Genomic DNA, 21,290 nt, shown 5'->3' on the forward strand with positions numbered 1-21,290 from the left:
TACCAGGTTAGCTACCGAGGTGCCCTTGATCGATTTTTTAAGAGAGACCTGTAAACACACCATTACAGTACTTGAGTCCACTGAAGATAAACGCAAAGACAAGTTTTTCCAAATCCTAATATATAAGACATATGTCCTCAGTGCATCCATATGTTTTTTAAGGTGATAATAGGCTGACTATGGAACTGTCTTAATGTGGCTGTTAAAATTCAGGCCTGAGTCTATGACTACACCGACATCTCTAGCTTGGTTTGTGGTTTTTTAACTTTACTGATTGAAGCTGAGGGCTGAATTTTATGGGATTATAGTTCCTCTGGTGATATGGTTATGTAAATTTGTGTATCGTCTGCATGATTATGGTAACATATTTTGTTGTTTCCATAATATGCGTTAGTGGGAGCATATAGAGGTTGAACAGAGGAGGCCCCAGAATGGAGCATTGGGGAACTCCGCTTGTCATTTTTGTCCACTCAGGGATGTATTTACCTATAGACCCAAAGTAATACCCAAAGTAATCCCTGTCCAAACCAGTTTAGCACTGTACCAGAACACTTACAGGTCCAAGAAATGTGTATCAAACACAGAACAAAGAATTTCCCTTTTTATTTCAGGTGTTGGATATGACAGTTACCTACTCACAGACTGCTGACATGATACTCTGTGATTGTTTACTTCCCCTGTAGCCCAACAGACAACCAGCAGCACAACAACTGTTTCATCTGCTACCACTAACAACCCAGCTACTAACCCCACAACGCATGGTAAGAGCAACATTACTGGAGTGAAGCCACTGCTGTGACAGACTAGCTTTACATACATAATGCTTAACGCTACTGTGAATGCATGCAGTTTTAGTCTGGGTGGCATATGTGCTGGTAGACAGAGAAACCAGAAAGGACCTGACATTGTACTAGTTAATGTTTAGAAGGTGAAGGGGATTAAGTCCTACAGCTGTGCCTCACCCATAGTTGTTGGAAAATCTGGTCTTTTTGAAGTCAAAAAGCAATAACTGAGTAGAAGAAGTCAGTTAGTCAATTATTGCTTATTCACATAGAATATTAAAGGAGCCATTAGTGTTGAAACAACTTATATGCATGATAAAAATTTAGTTTAAATTTAGTCTGATCATGCCTAACTAGATTATGGGCCAAAACTATGTCTTTAGGCTGTAACTAGTGATATTTTTCATTATACATACATTTTTTTATTCAAAAAATGTCAGAGAATGACACATTAGGGAAACTTGAATTTATGAATGTTTGGTATTTTCATTTATTAAACAACTTCCAGTGAATAATTTATCAAAATTGTTGATTCATGTTCTGTTGATCAGCTAATCAGTTCATCTGTTTACCTCTACAGCATTAAGAATAACCTAATTAAGCATGTATTTTAACAATGAAAAAACTGGTGTAGCCCTCTGGCTAAACTAGTTTACTTATAAAATATCATAATGCTTACACTTTGGCATTCTAACAGCTGTGCAAACTTATTTAGTATTTTTTGATGTCAGCAAAATATGGTAGCATGCAGTACTTCTTGTAACTTTTACTGTTTCTGACATGATTATTTCTTTCACCTGTATGAGAAATAACCAGTTCTTCCGGTGGTAAATAATTACTTTGTGCTTTCTCGTTTCCTTTGATTTAAACCTATCTCTCTGTAGACAAATTATATTAGTGTGTTTTTCCATGGCAGCAGGGAGACTCTGTCCTTGTGTATCAATGATTGAAAACATATATATTAATATACGTAATATATTTAGTGATTTAATTTTAATAACATCTTTCTATCTTTTTGCACTGTAGTGATATATTTCTTTTCTAAAACATTCAAATTAACACCATCAAAATGCTTCGCACTCTTAACAGTGTGATCATCCCGTCTTACTCCTCTTCATCTTGTCTTATTTTCTTTTTTGGCCTCCTCCCTTCTCGTTGGTTCTCCTGTTTGTTTCTTCTACAAACGGTCCCAGGAACGACTCCTCTGCTGCTGCTAGTAACTACTAACATACCAACCACTAGCATAGCAGCTGTTACTACTGCTTCCTCTGCGGGTAAGACACTCTTGCATGCCTAGTTCGCCAACTAAGGTCTGTATGATAAATTCTCTTCAGGTTATTCCTGTCTCATTCTCTTTTTTTCTTCCCTCCTTGTTTCCTCAAAGAAAAACATCTGCTATCATGGGAAATATATGTTTGTTGTTTGTTATACAATATTTCACATTCGTACTCTTCTGACCTAGGAGTTTCCCTGCTGCTGTTTGAACTATTTGTCGATTATATTAACAGACATTAAATCATATTTTATTTAATGTATGATAGTTTGTTTGATCTCACCAGTACCTTGATGTGTTATCTGTCCAATTTAGTTCATTTGTGTTCGGGTTCTTTGGTTCATGATTATTAGCTGCTTCAGCTACTTCCCCTGCTGTGGTACTACCATTTTAATCCATAAAACAACCTAATCTAGTCAAACAAATACTCTTCTGGTTTGGTTTCCTCTCAGACGATACATACTTTTACACAATCATTTATTGTTTCAGCATGTATTCTATTACTCATCCTTTCTTGCTGTTTTTATTCCTGCAGACGACGAACATTACATAATCAAGTCTAAGCTTTCTTATACTAACATTAGTCATGATTAAAGAAAATTTGAAATAAAGGTGTCAGGTGCTTTTTAATCTCCATTGTGTATACTGTTTTTTGTTTGAAAAAGCTTTTATAACTTCTATTTATTACATGTAACCTGCTTTTTCACTATAATGGCATGTGGTTTGATGTCCTGGCAACAGCGAAGGAGACTACTGTGAAATCTCCAACCAAAGCTTCTTCTCCTGATCCTGCAGTAGTTACTCTTCAGCAGCTCGAACGCCTTGCTTCCCAGTCCAAGCCATTGGCTGTTGGTCCATCTACTCACCACAGAAGACAGAGGCATGTTTTTGGATTAACGGCTGCTGAATCTCTTCATCCTCAAGATCCTGCACCTCATCCCCCTCCAGCCACCTTAAGCAGACAAACCAGGCCTGCTCTCATTCCCAGCCCCCATGGGGCAGCCTCTCATCATCGCCAGTTGAGTTCCACAGCCCAAGCCCCTAGCCCCTCACATCCAGCATATCAACCTAGGCTCTCACCTCCAGCTCTCAGTCACCCAGCTCCACCTGAATCATCTCACCACAAACCTTCAGCCTCCTTTTCTAGGCCCCCAGGCCATCGTAGCTCCAAGACCTCCTTGGGGTTCATCTCCACTCCTTTGATCTGGCAAGGAAGGAAGAGGCCAACTGGAGGAAGACGTCCGGCTGCCACCAGAGCACCACCCAAGCTGGCAGTTCAAGTCACAAAACCTTTTGTACCGCCAGCTGAAGTCAAAACCACAACCAGGCTTGCAGACACTACACAAACAAACAGACTCAAGTACACAACTGGGTACACACATGCACCTGGGTTGAGAAATGCAACACAAATTTTTGGATATGCGATGTATGCAACTGGTCGCTTCCATGCATCAGTTCAACCTACATCAAGACCAAAATTTTCACACCAACCAATCTCCAACAATGAGTTTCCTACAACCACTCTAGACTCAAAAATCCCTCCAGAATTTGGGGTTTCATCGTCATCAACCTCTCGTCAGGAGCATACAGAGGAAGCCTTCAGCACAAAGGAATCCTACTCAGAGGTGGGAGCAGGACTCCTGGCATCATCATCATCATCGTTGTTGTCATCATCGTCGGCACTTAACAACAGAAAGAACAATCCTGTAGTGCCCCAGTGGTCACTGCTGAGCATAAGTGGTGGAAAAAACCAAACGGTTGCAAAAAACAACCGGACAGATCCTCTGGAACTGCTAGGTGATGAATATGTATCAGGAACTGAGCAGTTTGTAAATGAATCAACTGATCTCCCAGAGGAGGGTGGTGCCTTTAGTTTGTATGAGTTTGATGCTGCCTTTACCCTGGATGGACCAGCCATCAACCCTCCGCCCTTTATCAACCCAGATGCCAAAAGCGAACAGTCATTCAACAGATCACACCCTCATGGTGCTTTGCTTCCTTTCACACACCCCTTAACTGCTTCTGAAGAAGGAAGTGAACATTTGCGTACCCAAACACATTCTGATGATGACCCAGAAAACCTACTGAGTGGCATTGCAGTGGGCAGCGAACTTTCTCTAAACCATTCAAAAGACAGATTGATGCCAGAAACCGCTATATTCATGAGCAGGTCTCAGATTCCTACAGTGACTCTTTCTCACACTTTGACCATCCATAGGGTTTCAAACGACACTAGTTCAAGTAGACAGAGGCTAGAGGAAAGACTACACTCACAAGCTGCCCTAACACCATCTCTACGTATTCCCTCCCTTTCATCCCTTCTCGTCATACAGCCAACACCTTCTTTGCCCGAGGTACACTTAAGCTCCTCTGCTTTTCTTGCAGAGGAGCTTTTCCCTGAACAGATCCTTTCTTCTTCAGTGCCACAGAAGGAGGACATAGCACAGATATCATATTTCTCCCTTTCTTTAAACCCACAGGACAGTGTGTATGAAACAAACATTGCTGGAAGTAATGTCGAACTTGTGGCAGCCAAAACTGGGCTGATTAACAATTTATATACAAGTACAGACGTATTTAGACAGATACATTCCTCAGTGCACTTCATTCTACATAGACCTTTACTTTTCTTCCCTCCTCCTACTCCAGTCTTTCCAGAAACTTCTCTTTCTAACACTTTTGCATCCCCCCTTGACATCCCTCGCTACTACTCATCTACCCTCCTACCTCTCATCCCTGCCTCTCCTTCTCTTCATTTTTTGCCAGCCTCTACTTCCTTCACTTCCTCCCACGCCATCGCTCGATCTGCTTCATCGTCTTTCTCCCCGATCGCTGTTACTTTACAAATTCCTACTTCCCCTCCCCTTCGCTCATCTAACCCCTTCACTCTTCTCTCATCCTCTCCTCCCCTCTGGTTTACTGCCATTCCTCCTCCACCCTCCGATGCATCTCAGCACCCCCCCCACTTCCTACCCTCTCCTTCTCAGCAGGCTGAGGGAAGGCTTTCAGAAACAGGCAGTGTTGTTGAATCTGCTCACGTTCCACAGTCAGATGGAGTTAGTGAGAACTTTCAGCATTCTTTGTTGTCATTTCTGTCTCTGTCCTCGAACCTTCAAAGGGACTTTGAAGTGACGACAGTTGACACAGCATCCTTCTTGTCACTTCCTCTGTTTTCTAAAGCTGCAACTGAATCTCAGATGTCAGGTGTTGATGGTGCACTGCTACCTGAATACCACTTAAACTCTGTTGAGAGTTCCTTTAATAGTAAATCAGAACCTTTCGGAGACTGTTTGCCCTCCCAAGAGGGTAATCAGCTCCTTGATGCCCAATCAGGTCCATTAGTTCATTCAATTAATCCAACTCCCTCTGGATTATCTGTGGGGAATTGGGTATCCAGTTCTGTGATACTCACACCAGATTTACCCCCGCAAATGCAGGCAGCTCTGTCACAGTTGGAGTTTTTAGACCCTCAGTTCAATTCGTCAGTGGTTTTATCGCCTTCCTCTAATGCAGCCAGTCTGTCAGTCAGGCAGTTCTCAGTTCATTCTGATCAGAGAGATTTGAGCGACATATATACTCTGCCAGTCAAGTCACGTCCACTTAATCAATCTAACATTGGCTTCACATCCTTGCCAACAACTAGCGTGTGGGCCTCTGAACGCACCCCGGCTCTGCTCCTGACAAATCTTGATAGAAGGCTAGGTTTGCACTCTGCTTCTTTGTCTGCCACTTCTTCCTCATCTTCACATCCCTCCCTTTCAACCTGCAGTCCTCTTTTCCATCACCGTGACAACCTGTTGCTGACTGTATCTCCAGAGACTCGTCCTGCTACCACAGTGATGCAAGTTGCTAGGGTGACAGAACAGATGGTGGGAGAGGACACTGCAGCGTCTTTTTCCACATTCTCCCCTAATCTGGTAGTTGAGGACCCTCTTCTCATGGCTCAGTCATCTTCATCTGGGTCACAAGACAGACTTACTACCATCCTGAACTTTAACAGAGATTCATGGAGGCTGCAGCATACAATCTCCCATTTACACACCGATAACCAGGTGAACACTAACTCCAGGGGCTCACAGGCACTCACTGGCTATGACAATGCATTTAATCACCCCATTTCCCCTTTGTCGAATCCATCTGTCATGGCACCGACCCAGACGCTGGCACTCCACAGCACCCTGAGTACACAGCCTGGCACTGCAACCCCCCAGCACGCTTCAGGCCTGGATAATACATACCACTCATGCTTGACACAAACTAACACTGAACACCCTGGCCATCTGATCCACACACATAGCTTAGCACACACACAGATGCTCACACACTTAGGCACTCAGGCACAATCAAACATGTTTTTAGATGCAAGTGAGACACAAGACATGATTCAAAGGCCAGGGCAGGATACACAAAATGTAGAGACACATGTTGATGTTGGGGGGCTGCAGCAGAAATCATCCCACTTTGTTTCTTTTGCCATTACTCCCTGTCTCCTTTTACCCTCTACTGTGCCTTCTCTCTCTCTTGCAGCAACCCTCACACCTCCTTTACCCTCTCTTCACCTTTCTCCTATCTTTTCTGCAGTCCCTCACTCTATATCTGTCTCATCCCTTCCCCTCACGTCTTCTCTCTCTCCTCTCCTCCCCAGCTGGGTGCCATTGGCAGCAGTGTCTGCCCACATGGCAGAGTCTCAAACTGGCTCCTTATCTCCCACTCCGGCGACTGCTGGCTTCCACCAGCCCACAACGACAACCCAATCCCCACTGGATAACCATTTACAGTCCTTCCAAAAATCCACCACATATCCTGTTAGCCAGTCAACACAGATAACCCAGCAGTTCATCACAGTCAGCCAATCATCTCTCTCATCATCTCATCCTCTTGACCAAACTTACACCCCCCCAGAGCTTGCAAACGACTCACAAACAGCGAGTGTCAATGATGCAGTATCCTCACTTGAGGCCTCAAATACTCAAACCACAGCTGGGGTACAGTTACATCTCTCTGCAGTATTTGACCCTGCAGATGTTGTTCCAAAAGTCCATATTGTGGATGAACATGCCTCTGCTTCAGCAGTGAACACCAATTACAGTGTTACTCTGGATGTAATGCTGAATGCTGCAACAGGACTTCAACCTAATGAAAGTCTAAATCCAGAAGTTTCCCTGAACACACAATCGTTTCCTGTTGAAATGCAAACTACAATTACCCACCCCACCTCTGAACCCAGTTATGAGCCTAGCTATGCACTATTAAGACAACCCACTGGTGCTCAAATTATTCAACCGCACACTTCTGACCTTAACGTCCCGTCTTCCACCCCAGACACAGGATCCCCCACTGGTTCCTCTATCGATGCCCCAGATCAAGGCTTCATTTCTGGGCTTGCAGAGCTCCCACCCCCTGTGAGTGACAACCTCACAGCAGGCTTAGAATACATCTTCAAGTCAAATCCAACCACTGTAATAACACTCAAGGACTCTGCCCCATTGCCTATTGAAATGACAAACCCCACAAAGGACAAAAATGCTGCAACTTTGATGGAAAATGGAAATATGGAAGCATCATCGGGCGATAAACCAACGCCAGGACTCAGTGTGAATGCAGGCACATCAGCAAAGTCAAATTTTAACCTTTCAAAGCCTGGTTTGAACTCAAATCCAAGTGTGTCAAATCACAGCGGGAATCATAGCTCAGGAGTATTTGTGAATGGGGCCACAAACAATGTCAAAGATGTCCACCTTTCCCCTACTCTACCTGTGGTCATCAGTGCTTACCATTTCATAACCACAAAGAACTCGTCTCCGACAACGCCAATGAAAGCAGTCGGTGCGTCAGCTAGCAGTGGCAGCAGCGGCGGACTTAAAAAGGCCACGGTTCGCCCAACCCGTGGATACCCAACTGCTAAACCCACGTTGCCATGCCAATGTAAACAGCGCTTTCATTTTACATGTCTGTGTGGACTGTCACCGGGGACCAGTATGTCATGCAGTAACAACAAACTGTAGATGTAGAGAATTAAAAAAAACAAAAAACAATCATCTGTAATGACAGAAGCATGCACTGTAATTTTTTTTTATTATAGTAACTTGTATTAAGTCTTAAAGCCTTCATTTATTTAAAACAGGTTAAAGTGTTTAACAAAATGTATTGAATCATGTCACATTATATTACCAAAAGTAAGTGGACACCCCTGTCCACAAAATATCCTCTAGAAAGCCCTTCCCTAAAGAGTTGAGGCTGTTGCAACAGCAGAATAATGCTCATAGTTTTTATTTTAAATTTTCAACTATCACATATGGCTTTAATATTCAAGTGTCCATAGACTCCGGGCCATATAGTGTGTTATAGCTTGATTCAAAACAAAAATCTTGAAGCCTGTTGAGAAGGTAAGGGTAATAGAAACCCTTCTGGCAGATAAAAAAAACTAAAGCAAGATTTTAAGACTGAATACATGATTAAATGACTTGTTAAGGTGGTCGGGTTTTGCAGTGTAGTAGTTGAATAGCTGTTTTTAATCATTTATTAGAGTCAGTACTTTTTCTTTTTGGCCGGTACTGTAGTGGTCCATATATGCATAGCTGTCAATCAGGTGAATGGGTTGGATACCTCAGGTATTGGAGGCTGGTGATTGGTTTGTGGTGATTCTGGTCTATGTGTCGGATATTAAAATGAAGTCTAGGTGTTCTGTCAGACTGTAGTATTTACCCTGTAGTTCAAACACAGGGGTTGTAGTCCACTATTCTTGGTCTGCCTCGCCATTTCTCTTCAGTTTTCTTTCTTCAATACCTCTTTACTTCTCTTTTTCTCTCATCTGTCTATCACTGTAAAGAGACTTCACTCTACCTCTGCCTCATTTTCTTTTTATCTACAAATCTACATCCACTCTTGACTTCTTTCTTTTCCTGTTCCTAATTGAGTTTTTCAATCCATCCATCTTCCTGGTTGAGACATCCTGCTCTGCTGCCTTTGCTCTCCCACAGTAAACAACAGACAACTCATCTCTGATATACAGACTGCTGTAAAGTCCAGTTGATGTTTGAAACAACCAGCTGCTCCCTAAACATCATGAAAAACATATCACTGAAGTTTTGCAACGTGCAGGGTCTCCCACCAGAACTGATGGAGTAGAGTTCTTCCAAACTGTTCAGTAGCATTTACTAACAATTTTAGGTACTGGACAGACACCTAGTGGCCAAAGTGAAGCATAGCAGGAGAGCTGAGAGCCCTAAATGTGCCTTATTCGGAAGGAAATGCCAAAAAGAGCTTCTGTTTTGGACATTTAAATGACTCTTAACACACTATGTGTCTGCTGTGAGAGAACCCACACTTTATTTGAGACATTTAAATGAAGAATTAAGGGAAAATATGTCTTATTAAAACTCAAATTAAATAATTAGACTAAACCCAAAATAAGTGTCTTAGGCCTTGTTTCTATTTTCTATTTTTGCATGTGCTTATTAATAATGATATTTTTGAGAATAGAATCATTTGTGTTCTCTATATGTTTTTAAAACATTTTTTTGTTTCCTAATATGTGTGATAAGTAAATGTGTGAGGTGTCAGACTGCAGACACACAGATGTGTTGAAAGTGTAAAATCTTCTTACAGATAAAAAAAAAAAGAGTTAAAGACACAGTGGAAAGACGCCTGCAGCAACATATTCTCCTGCAGCTTTTTCTGATTCCCTGACACATTCGAAATGATCCCATTCACCAAGAAGAGAAGTCGTAATGACTGCCCTCCCTTCCTCTCTGCTGTTGTTATCTGTCAGGCAGCACATTCCTCCTCCTCATTTGACACTGTAAGATTGGATTTTTACATAACTTGATTAGCTTCAACCACTCGATTCATCTCCTGCTATGTGGCACAGGCACAAAAAAAAGCTCCATTATATGTGTGAAATAGCCTGTGGTGGATTGAGACTGAAGTACTATTTTCTATTTCTCTCTTCCTTTCCTCTCACCTTCATTTGCAGAGAAGTTGTTCTACCGGATTTCTTTTGTGGTGAATGCCACGGGCACGACGCCAGCCCAGAGTGATGTAAAGCGAGCTGTGGACCTCTGGGTAAGAAGAGTCCAGCTTTATGTTGCCAAAGCTAAACTTTACAATAGTTGTACTGATAATGCAAATGCAAATTCAACCTTTGGTGGCCCCCAGAGCAGCAGTGGTAGGTCTGGTGCAGTAGGAGGAAGTAAAGCGTACCTGCTGCTGATAAAAAGAGGCATGGACCCCTATTGTCCCCTTGTTTAAGGTATAATTAACATATTTAGGAATATGCATAAATCAATTACAACAGATGTAGACAAGAGAAGTAAAAATACAGGAAATGATTATCTGAATATCTGTTTTAGTGCAAATTCACTAATTGAAAATAATCAGACACGATAAATCTCTGTCTTTGGGCCCCTGAGGGATCCGCAGCCCCGGGCAGTCCCCAGCTCTGTGTAGCTGATAACGAAGCTTTGCTCAAGCAGCAAATGTTCCACTCCTTCCACTCCAGCAATTTACAGAGTCATTGATTATGGGACTTGAGAAGGAGCAAGTGTGATCAATAAACCAGCTGATTCTGTTCATCATGAAGAGGAAGTCGTTAGTCGTTAAGTCGTTACTCATCGCAAAAGCAGTTTCATTTGGGTGAAGATGCATGCAGGTCTGAAAAAGACACAAGCAGAATCTTGTTTCACTGGTTTGAGTGATTGATTAGATTTTTTTTTCTTCTTACAGATGAATCAGACACTTCAGAACTGGACGCACGCAGTCTTCGCTCACAACATCAGGTAATTCAGAAAAAACGTTTATTGGCAAGAGATGAAAAATTGCATGAAGGAGCTTTTTGTATGACAACCTTTCTTTAGAGTTTCTGACAACGTATAACCCGGGTTGAAATCTGTTTTTGCTAATAATTTTACTCCTTGTTGCTGGTTATTTTGACCTTCGAGGAGGTGTGTAAAATCAATTTGAATACTCATGGCTTCATCAGTTTAAAGCACTCTGTCTGACACGTGTTAAATCCTCCACAGCTTCTATAAGGACCAGTTGAAATTTCACATAACATCAATAGAACTTATTTTATTCAAAAACAGATAACACAGTATGTGTCCAAATTCTGGTATATGTTAATGTCATTTTGTACTAAGGGGCAGCAGAAGTCTGAACTTAATGCTTCTTTACCCCCCAGTATACATACAGCACTTTGTATGTGCAGTATATCTCTTCCAAACCAATTTCTTTTAAATGAATCGTCACAGCTGTTCTCTCACCTCTTTAACCTTTCCTCTCTTCAGTCTCCAGCTCGAATTATACATCGAAAATCACCTGACAAGGTAACCTGTGGGGTTTTATGTCATTTTGTATCAGTTGTATTGAAGTTGTTATGTTGAGTCTTTTTGGTTGGTTTCTATCTCAAAGTGTTTTTTGAACGTGATTGATGATCAGATCATTGTTATAATCCTTTCATATTTTTGAGGCTGTGCTTTCAGCTGCTTATTTCAGGTTTGCTTTAACTCCAGTTATTCAGGTCTGGCCCTGCTGGTTTATAATTACATCGCCAGTGAGAGTCTGAGTGAAGCTGCTGTGTCTGCCAGGCTGCACAGCAAAGCAGGACCGATGGGTGTTGGACTGCAAATTGCCATCATGACTGTCAAATTAGTTGGTAAGGAAGTATGCTATTCACTTCAGAGGAAAAGGAAGTCGAGAGAAAATTTGTTGGTAGCAAAATTTACATTATATTTATGGCTTAGTCAAAACTGATCTTAAGTTTTAGCCAACTGAAATATTTCAACAACTATTGGACCGATTGCCATGAATCTGAATGCAGATGATGCATCTTAGTGACTTTACTGATCTGCTGACTTTTCCACGATGAGGTTGACAATTTTCATTGTGAGTGAAATGTCTCGAAAACTATTAGATGGATCACCATGAAAATGGATTTAGACGTTCATGTTCCCTTCAGGATGAACTCTTATCACATTGGTGATCCTTTAACTTTTCATCTAGCAACACCATCAGGTTAAAGTTTTATTTCATGCAATACATTTTATATTTATGACAAACGACCTAACATGACAGGTGCTTTTATTCATCTGAGCTTTTTGTTACTTACTGCTAAGTAGCAAATGTCAGCATGCTAACATGCTAAACTAAGATGGTTGATATACATGCTAAATAGCAGCATGTTTAGTTAATTTACTCATGTGAAAGGAAGACTGTGTAAGACAGTGTTTCTGTTGTGTGCTAACATTATCACAATTAATTTTTCTGTATCTTTCAGGAGTTTTCTTATTTGATTACCTTTGTTGATTTTGTGCCGTTTCTCCTCAGTCTTTAGTTTTCTCATCCATGGATTTCTTCCGTCCAATCTTGTGCTGTCTGTCATCTTGTCTGTCTTTCTTTGTCTTTTGTATGTGTACATCTTTAACAGCTCCCTGAAGTTTGTTTGGCCCTGTTGTCCAGTTTCAGGATTTCACTTTTTTTTTTCTTTATGTTAATCATAAAATACCGAACGGAACTCCTGTTTCGCCTCCCAACAGAAAACTGTCCAAAGGAGGATCTTCTTTCCTACCAGTGGCCTGAGACCAGACCCACCGTCACCCAGTACCTGCCCTGCTTCCCCTACAAGGAGAAGAGCGTGTCAAGGACCTGGTAACACACACACACACACACACACACACACACTCTCTCACACACACACACACACACACACACACACACACACACACACACACACACACACACAAAATGTAAAACATGCTCACATATATGCATTGGTATAGTACTAAATTAAGGTTCCTGTATAACAACATAACAAGTTTTTGGTACTAAACGGAACCTTTTCAGAAGACACTCATATAAACCAGTTTTAAGTTTCATGCAGGATGGAGTTTATTTGAACATTTTAGCAGCATAGCTCCATGGAAGGCAATATTGGTCAACAACTGTTGAATGGATAGTCATAAATATTGTACATACATTCATGCTCCCCAGAGGATGAATCCTACTGACTTTGGTGATCCTCTGACTTTTCTTCTAGTGTTACCAGCAGGTCAAAACCTCCACTTAAATATTGCAATCTATCAGATGGATTCACACCAAATTTTGTACATTCATTCATGATTCCCAGAGGATGGGCCCTAATGACTTTGGTTATCCTCTGACTTTTCATCTAGTGATGATCAAGTGGTCAAGTTTCTGAAAGTTAATGTTTAATGTCTTTGTAATTTAATTTTTAGAGTTACTGATGTGATGGAAATCGCCTTGAATTAAAAAACAAGAAATAGTTTGACATTTTTTAACTCACTGTTTCTTTCACTTTCTTTCCTTGGACAATACTTTGACTTGTCATGTTTAAACCTTTGTGGTTAAAAAAAAGAGGTCTTTTAAAGATTCAGATTTTACTAAATTTACTGAGTTTTCTTTGAGGCACTGTGTTTCAATGAAGAGCCGTTACTCAAGAATGCACAAAATATCCCTGAGCGTCAATCTACAAAGTCATTTGAAGAAACTCAACAGTAAGAACTTCAGAAAAATTCTCCTCCCCTCTTTGTTAGAAGGTGAAACACAATTTCAGTCAGGATCATTTCCAGAACAAAACCCTTGAAATCTAATTTGCTGAGCTTTTGCCTCTGAACTCCCAGGAGCAGTGTGACACAGTGAGGTAACTCTGCATTAATCACTGTTAGTCAAGCAGTGGCTCAGTTTGCTCACACCGTGAACCAACAGGAAGCCAATTTCGCCACTGAGAGAAAACACTGCAGTGTTTTAAGAGAAGTCGTCCTAGTGGAGACTCTATTGTGCAGCACCATCCACAGAGTCCTAATTTGGAAGATGCTGCATGAATACAAACTAAATCTCATCTCATCGTTGCTGGTATTTGTTGGGTAAGCTCCATTCAGCGGATGTCAACATCACATGAGACAGTAGCAACCATGGCCATCACAGCAGACAGCACTCACAGATGCCACCAGACAATATTCATAGATTATATTTTCAAATTTGGCAGAGGAGATGGAAGCATAGGCTCTGACATGGTTAGAGGGAAGAGTCCTTTTGAAAGTGGGCTGTTTTGGCTGGCAGGGACTGTAGCGGGGTGGGTGCTGCATTTTTTTGCATGTGTGACTCTCCAGGCTACCGTACCAGACAGTTATAGATGAGGTGAGTGTACTCTCTCTCTGATGGCCGAGCAGAACTGGAGGAGGAGGCTTGTTTGACTTTGAATTTTTGATGGTTATGGCTTCTCCTGAGTTAGGGAGGGGGCTGTGCCTGAAATCTATAATGCGTTTTTGTCAGAATTACAGGCAATATGCTTCTCTCTCAATGCACTATCTTGTCACAGAGATTTTTTTTAATCTAAATGGGACTTCCTGTTAAAATAAAGGAAAAAAATACATTGTCACATGTAGGACCAACATTACACACAATAATATCAGGAAATATAATAATATCTAAAAGCATGTCTCCCTCTCTCTTCCATAGTCTGATCAGTCCACAGAACTACTCATCCTACTGGTCACGTCCAGACAACGAAAGCTGCCTGAGCATCGACAACATCGAGGTAACAGCAGGTACGTTCAGCCACCAGCCAATCAGCTACTGAGACAGAACCAGGTGGATACAAAATGGTGGCAGATACTGAACATGAACAAATGGATATAAAGGTTTAAAGGGTCAAAGGTCATGTAGAAGATAAGCTAATACATAAATACACACTGAACAAACAGTACAGACAGATAAATGTAAATATGTAAATGGATTGGTTTTGTGTGTTCGTTGTGCAGAAAATGCAGCTGCGGTGGCGGGACAGCTCGCCAGCATCAGCGACAGCAAGCTCAGCGATGTCCTGGTGGGAGTCCCAACTTCTCTGTTTTGACTGAACACACTGTGGACAAGCTCTGCTCTGTGCTGGGAGCATGTAAAGGAGAATAAACAGCCTCCTCTTCCTCTTCCTCTCGTCTCTCCGCAGGTGTCCCAAGTGGTGACGAAGGTGCAGGAGCTGGTGAACGTGGCCAAGATCAACAGCTCGTTAGCCAAAGTTGTCGTCACCATCATCTCCAACGTCATGAACAGCTCGGAGACGGCGCTGGCAACCTCATCAGAGAAGTACGATCACGAACTTAATTAACGTCTTTACGTCTCTTCTTTACTGCACCTTACTCTGCTTATTCTCTCTACTCTGCTCTGCTCTGCTCTGCTCTGCTCTACTCTACTCTGCTCTACTCTACTCTACTCTAATCTGCTTTGCTCTGCTCTACTCTGCTCTGCTCTGCTCTGCTCTGCTCTACTCTACTCTGCTCTACTCTACTCTACTCTAATCTGCTTTGCTCTGCTCTACTCTACTCTGCTCTGCTCTACTCTATTCTGCTCTGCTCTACTCTGCTCTTTTCTACTCTGCTCTGCTCTACTGTACTCTAATCTGCTCTGCTCTACTCTACTCTAATCTGCTTTGCTCTGCTCTACTCTACTCTGCTCTGCTCTACTCTACTCTGCTCTGCTCTACTCTGCTCTGCTCTACTCTACTCTACTCTACTCTACTCTGCTCTACTCTGCTCTTTTCTACTCTGCTCTGCTCTACTCTGCTCTGTTCTACTCTGCTCTGCTCTACTCTACTCTAATCTGCTTTGCTCTGCTCTACTCTACTCTGCTCTGCTCTACTCTATTCTGCTCTGCTCTACTCTGCTCCACTCTACTCTGCTCTTTTCTACTCTGCTCTGCTCTGCTCTACTCTGCTCTTTTCTACTCTACTCTACTCTACTCTACTCTACTCTACTCTACTCTACTCTACTCTACTCTGCTCTGCTCTACTCTACTCTAATCTGCTCTGCTCTGCACTGCTCTAGTGTAGTCTACATTTTCTTGTGCATCTGTACAGTACTATACTTTCCTCTACTGTACTCTACTGTGTTCTCTTTCCACTGCTGGTAAATGGTAAATGGACTACACTTATCGAACACTCAAAGCATTTTACAGTGGAAGCCACATCACACATTCATACACACATATAGGGCTTTTCTGTCATAGCATAGTCACGCATAGTCACATACCGATGATACATGAGGTCCAGTATATTGTCCAAGGACAAACCACCGACCTTCCGATTAGTGGACGACCCACTCTACCTCCTGAGCCCATACTGTGCTGTACCTCACTCTGTTCTTTCTACTCCTTTCTTCTCTGCTCTATTTTTTTCATACTTTGCTCTACTGAGCTCTACTACTCATCCACTTTGTATGATTGTTACTCTACTGTACTTTATCGCATCATGCTCATACATACCAGGCTCTACTGTGCTCTACCTCTGCCACACTGTTCTTAGCTGTACTGTGCTGTGCTCTGCCCCACTGACCTCTACTCTATCTCTACTACACTCTACTGTAATCCCCCTACTGTAGTGTATTCTTCTTTACTCCACTGGAGCCTACTCTACCTCTACTGTGAAGTTCTTAACTCTGCCTCTGCTGTACTGTACTTTACTGTACTCTACTGCACTGTATTGCACTTAACTCCACTCTGCTTCACTCTGCTCCATCTCTACTTTAATCTTCTGTCTTTTACTCCACTCTGCTGTTCTACCTCTCCTGTATTGCACTGCTCTGTACTTTAATCTGCTCTATCTCTGTACTGTACATTTTTTTCACCGTACCTGGTCCTGTTCTCTACTGTATTCCACCTGTCCTATACCATACCATCTTATTTTATACTACTACTACTACTTCTACTATTACTAATACTAATACTAATACTAATAATAAGACATTATTTGTATAGCACTTTTCAATACTAGTAACAAAGTGCTTCACAAGTCAAATATAAAACATCCACACAAATCAAAGTAAAATGTAAATGAAAAGACATCACACAATAAAAACCTTTTTTTATATGAATATGTCTTAAGAAGTGAAGAAGATAAAATGGGGGGCTGAGGTTGTTCCAAAGTTTAGGGTCCTGACAGCAAATGCCCCGTCTCCTTTGGTTTTCAACCTAGACCTTGGAATGGCCTGCAATGCACTACCACAGGGTCTCAGCCCTCACTCGTAGGGGGAGAAAAGCTCAGAAATATACGGAGGCAAAGAAATGAAAAGAATTTGAATCTTTATCTATCTCCACAGTGCAGAAAAGTCGGTGTAGAGTGTAGTGTAGATTACAGTCACTGCAGTGTATTTCAGTGTTGCATGTTTATATGTTTTATGTCACATCTGTTACACAGCTTGTACTGTTATGCTACAGGACTTTATCAGTCATTAAAATGTGCTGAAATGTAATTTGTGGATTTATTATAAAGTATGTTAGGATATGTATTTTGGATTTAACGCTACTAAAAGAAATGCTGCATGGCATCATTTAATTAATGATGTTGTTGAGGATTAATGAGGATGTTGTATTTTCTAATTCTTCACTGGTAATATAGTTTTTCCCCCTCTAAGATGATTTAGGACATACGTCTGCTGAGTTTTTTTTTTTCAATCCAGTCCTGACTTTTCTGTCTCCCTCTCTCAGAGCTCTGAAGACGGTGGATGAGCTGGTTCACAAGATTGAGTTTGATGGTCCATCCATCAAAATCACCTCCAAAAACCTGGCTTTGGGGATACTGGCCAACAATGCCACCATGTTCAACGGGGCGTCCTTCAGCGCCTTCATTCCAAACAACGACACTCCACAGGTGACGCCCAGAGCCATCAAAACTTCCTCTTCTGAAGGGATTTACTGACTTGTCATGGAGGTTTATTTTGAAGACAATCTGAACAAACTAAAAAAGGTTTCTAAAAAGTTCTGAAATCTCTTTGAATTTAGTTTGAGTCTTGATTGTCTCCTTTCCTCTCCTCTCCTCTCCTCTTCTCTCCTCTCTCAGATTGATTTTGAATCAGAGACACTTCACCCATTAGCTCAGGTCACCCTCCCGTCCTCTCTGCTGTCCAATGTCTCTCTGAGCGAGACTGACAGATCGTCTCTGTCCAGGATCAACTTCATGTTCTTCAGCAGCACCAACCTCTTCCAGGTCAGTCCGCTCTGCCTCTGATCACCTGTGCTAACATTGAGAAACTCCCTCATGAAGTTGTTCACAGATTTTGTTGGGATTTTATTTTCCAGAAACAGCAGAACAATCTAAGTTTGAACAGCTACGTAGTGGCCAGCAGTGTGGGGAACTTCTCCATCAGTGACCTGGCAGATCCAGTGAAGATTGAGATTGCTCACCTCACTGCACAGGTACAGAGTTTTGAGGGTCTGCTTTGCCCTGAGCTTCATTTGTCAGATATAGTGTCATAGAAGCAGCATGAGTGAGAGTCAGGTATTAAACATGGGATCATTTTAGACTTGGGTTGTGTCTGTTGTGCTGGTCCTGTTTGTTGTGAGAACTTTAATTGAAACAAAACTGAGTCAGTTACTATGTGACTGTGTCTGCTGAACCTCATGCTATATCACTGCTCTTCTTTTCCTGGCAGCCCTCCAAGACTCCATTCTGCATGTTCTGGGACTTCAGCATGAAAAGTAAGTCTGTCGTCACATCACCCTACACATTTCAAGTTCAGTACAGGTTCTTGGGTCTGCAGGGAGCCGTTCACCTCTTTACACGAAACTATATATCTCAAGTGTCTGGAGAAAAAAACATCCCATCTGTTAAAGCTTCATCCAAGTTGCTCTTTATCAACTCTGCCTCATCTACTGGGATTCTCAAGGTCGTAATAACCTTCTTTGTGTATTTGTCAGTGGTTGGGCCATGTGTACATGCAGATAAATCTCTCTGCTCACCACTGAACCAAAAGGTTCCCAGGATATATATTTACAGTAAAATAACAATTCCGAGGTAGAAAGTCAGGATGAATTTCCACGTCCAAAGTGTTTATGAAATGAATAAAAGCATTCGCAATCAAGACAAAACAAATTAAGTTATGATGCTGAATAATAAAAGTAGATCCTGACTTATTTGTGCTGTTACTCACTTAAAAAAAAAATCTTCAATAACCCAGGCATCATTTTCATGAAAGCTCTAAATGTTAGCGGCATATACTGTATGTGATGTAATACCTCTGTATTGCCACTAGATGGGTCTGGAGACTGGAACGGAAAAGGCTGCAGAGTGTCCAATGAATCCACCAGCAACAAAACCATCTGTCTGTGCAACCACCTGACACACTTTGGCATCCTCATGGTGAGACTCGGCTGTGAGACAGTTTCTGTTTGTGTGTGAAATTAAAAATATAAAAGCTACCTCACAGGTTTTCTCAGTTGTTCTCCTGACACTTCTGCCTGTTGTCTTCTAAAGCTCTAAATGCAGCAATTAAGAACTTATGATGCATTTACTGAACTCATTGACTTCCGGTTCTTTTCATGCACCTGTTACTTAGAAATCTGTATGTTCTGCAGAACATTTATGGAGAATATTACAGTAGGTGTGATGTGGCCTGATACACATATGGATGAGTGAACAGACTGCCTGAAATATTAGTTACAATAATGAGAGAAAAGTAGAACAGCACCTTTCAAAACCTGGGTTACAAGGTGCTGTGGAGTGGAAACATTTAAGAAAATACATAGTTAAAAAAGGGGGAAAGTCAGCATTTTTATGACTATAGGAAGGCGGTTCCAAAGGGTGGGGGCAACGGTCACCGTTGATTTTAAAAGTGATTTTTTTTTTGTTTGTTTGTTGGTTTGGTTCTTGTTCTCTTTTTTTCTTTTAACCTCTGTTCTGCTTGGTATCCCTGCATGTCTGACTCCAGGACATATCTGGAGTTTCGCATCACATAGATTCAAAGAACAACAGGATTCTGACCTTCATCACTTACATCGGCTGCGGCATCTCCGCCATCTTCTCTGCTGCCACGCTGCTCACCTACATCGCCTTTGAGTGAGTCCGGTGCTGTTCAGTCTGGGCACATTAGTTTACCATTACATCTTATAGGATGGGGCTATAATCAATATTGTTTTTATAATAACAAGCCAGATATTTCCCTTAGTAGGTGGTGGAGACTGCCTGGCTTTAAACAAGTCACAGTGGTGTATCCTGGCAACTTTATATCTTTCTTCATGATGGGATTTATTATAGGACTGACACAGTAGGTAGTGAGACTGAACAAAAGCGATCTTTTGCTAAATAGGATAATAAGCATTTAATTAATATATAGATGCATGTATGTCTATATTTTACTTTGCTCATAAAGCTCCACAGGAAGCCTTTAGCTGTGAAGTTCAACCCTCAGATCTCTGGGAACAGCCTGGGTGGTGCGGGTGGGTGGCTGTGACCGCAGTAAATGAAAGTTGTCAACAAAATCAGATTTCAACCACATGCCACATCTTTTTTTTTTTCTTTCTCTTTCGTTTTATAACCACAGAAAACTTCGACGTGACTACCCGTCTAAGATCCTGATGAACCTCAGCGCGTCCTTACTCTTCCTGAACATGGTCTTCCTACTGGACGGCTGGCTGGCCAGTCTGAAAACCGATTGGCTGTGCATGTCCGTGGCCATCTTCCTGCACTACTTCCTGCTGACCTCCTTCACCTGGATGGGGTTGGAGTCCATCCACATGTACATCGCCCTGGTCAAGGTCTTCAACACCTATATACGCCGATACATCCTCAAGTTCTGCATCGTCGGATGGGGTGAGGGGCTGATTGTTTTAGCTTAAACACTAATGCCAACACTGTATCTGTTTATTATAAAACAATTTCATATTGTTTATTTAATCCAGAAGGTTGAAGTTATTGGTCAGAGCAAGGCACAGTTTAGTATGGGGCATCCTGCTAAAGCAATGGTTCTCAAACGTTTTCACATCAAAGACTTGAACCGACACAAATTAGACCACGGACCTCCATCTTATAAGATTTTTGCTTTTATTTTTATTATTATTTTCGTTTGAAACCCTTGACCAAGTCATATATTCTGTCATCGTGTCCCCGGACATCACTTTGAGGACCACTGTGCTAAAGAACTGACCTCACAGTCAGTGTTCTAGGTCAAAGTTTTCATATTAACACTTATGTGTAGAGACTGATTTATATGAAAAATCATTCAGATTGTTACGAAGCAGCACATGAGACAGGCCGAGAGATGAGAAAACAGAACCATTTCAATGAAATGAAAAATATATAATATCAATAAAAAAAGGAAAGGAAAACATCAATTAAAAGAGAAACAGATAAACAGATAATAACTGAGACATAGTTTCTAAATCATCTGAACTTTTCTTTCCATACTGCAAGTTCTTATCACTTCTCAGCCAATGTATCTGTGATGAGCTGATTT

The 21,290-nt window shown here is 41.6% G+C and overlaps 1 protein-coding gene across 1 annotated transcript in view; it reads left to right on the forward strand.

The window, feature by feature from the left end:
* Window positions 1–21,290, forward strand: part of adgrg6 (adhesion G protein-coupled receptor G6) — a 101,567-nt gene that overhangs the window by 59,315 nt on the left and 20,962 nt on the right. The window contains exons 7-21 of the mRNA XM_022764884.1: window positions 10,031–10,119; window positions 10,780–10,832; window positions 11,340–11,378; window positions 11,565–11,707; window positions 12,588–12,699; window positions 14,530–14,618; window positions 14,832–14,896; window positions 15,017–15,153; window positions 17,548–17,710; window positions 17,900–18,046; window positions 18,139–18,255; window positions 18,492–18,537; window positions 19,092–19,198; window positions 19,767–19,894; window positions 20,379–20,647. Coding sequence (XP_022620605.1) covers window positions 10,031–10,119; window positions 10,780–10,832; window positions 11,340–11,378; window positions 11,565–11,707; window positions 12,588–12,699; window positions 14,530–14,618; window positions 14,832–14,896; window positions 15,017–15,153; window positions 17,548–17,710; window positions 17,900–18,046; window positions 18,139–18,255; window positions 18,492–18,537; window positions 19,092–19,198; window positions 19,767–19,894; window positions 20,379–20,647 — 1,704 coding nt within the window. The remainder of the gene's footprint in view (window positions 1–10,030; window positions 10,120–10,779; window positions 10,833–11,339; window positions 11,379–11,564; window positions 11,708–12,587; window positions 12,700–14,529; window positions 14,619–14,831; window positions 14,897–15,016; window positions 15,154–17,547; window positions 17,711–17,899; window positions 18,047–18,138; window positions 18,256–18,491; window positions 18,538–19,091; window positions 19,199–19,766; window positions 19,895–20,378; window positions 20,648–21,290) is intronic.

This window comes from Seriola dumerili, unplaced genomic scaffold (genome assembly GCF_002260705.1).
Source record: "Seriola dumerili isolate Sdu_G_001 unplaced genomic scaffold, Sdu_1.0 BDQW01000025.1, whole genome shotgun sequence".
Taxonomy (NCBI): domain Eukaryota; kingdom Metazoa; phylum Chordata; class Actinopteri; order Carangiformes; family Carangidae; genus Seriola; species Seriola dumerili.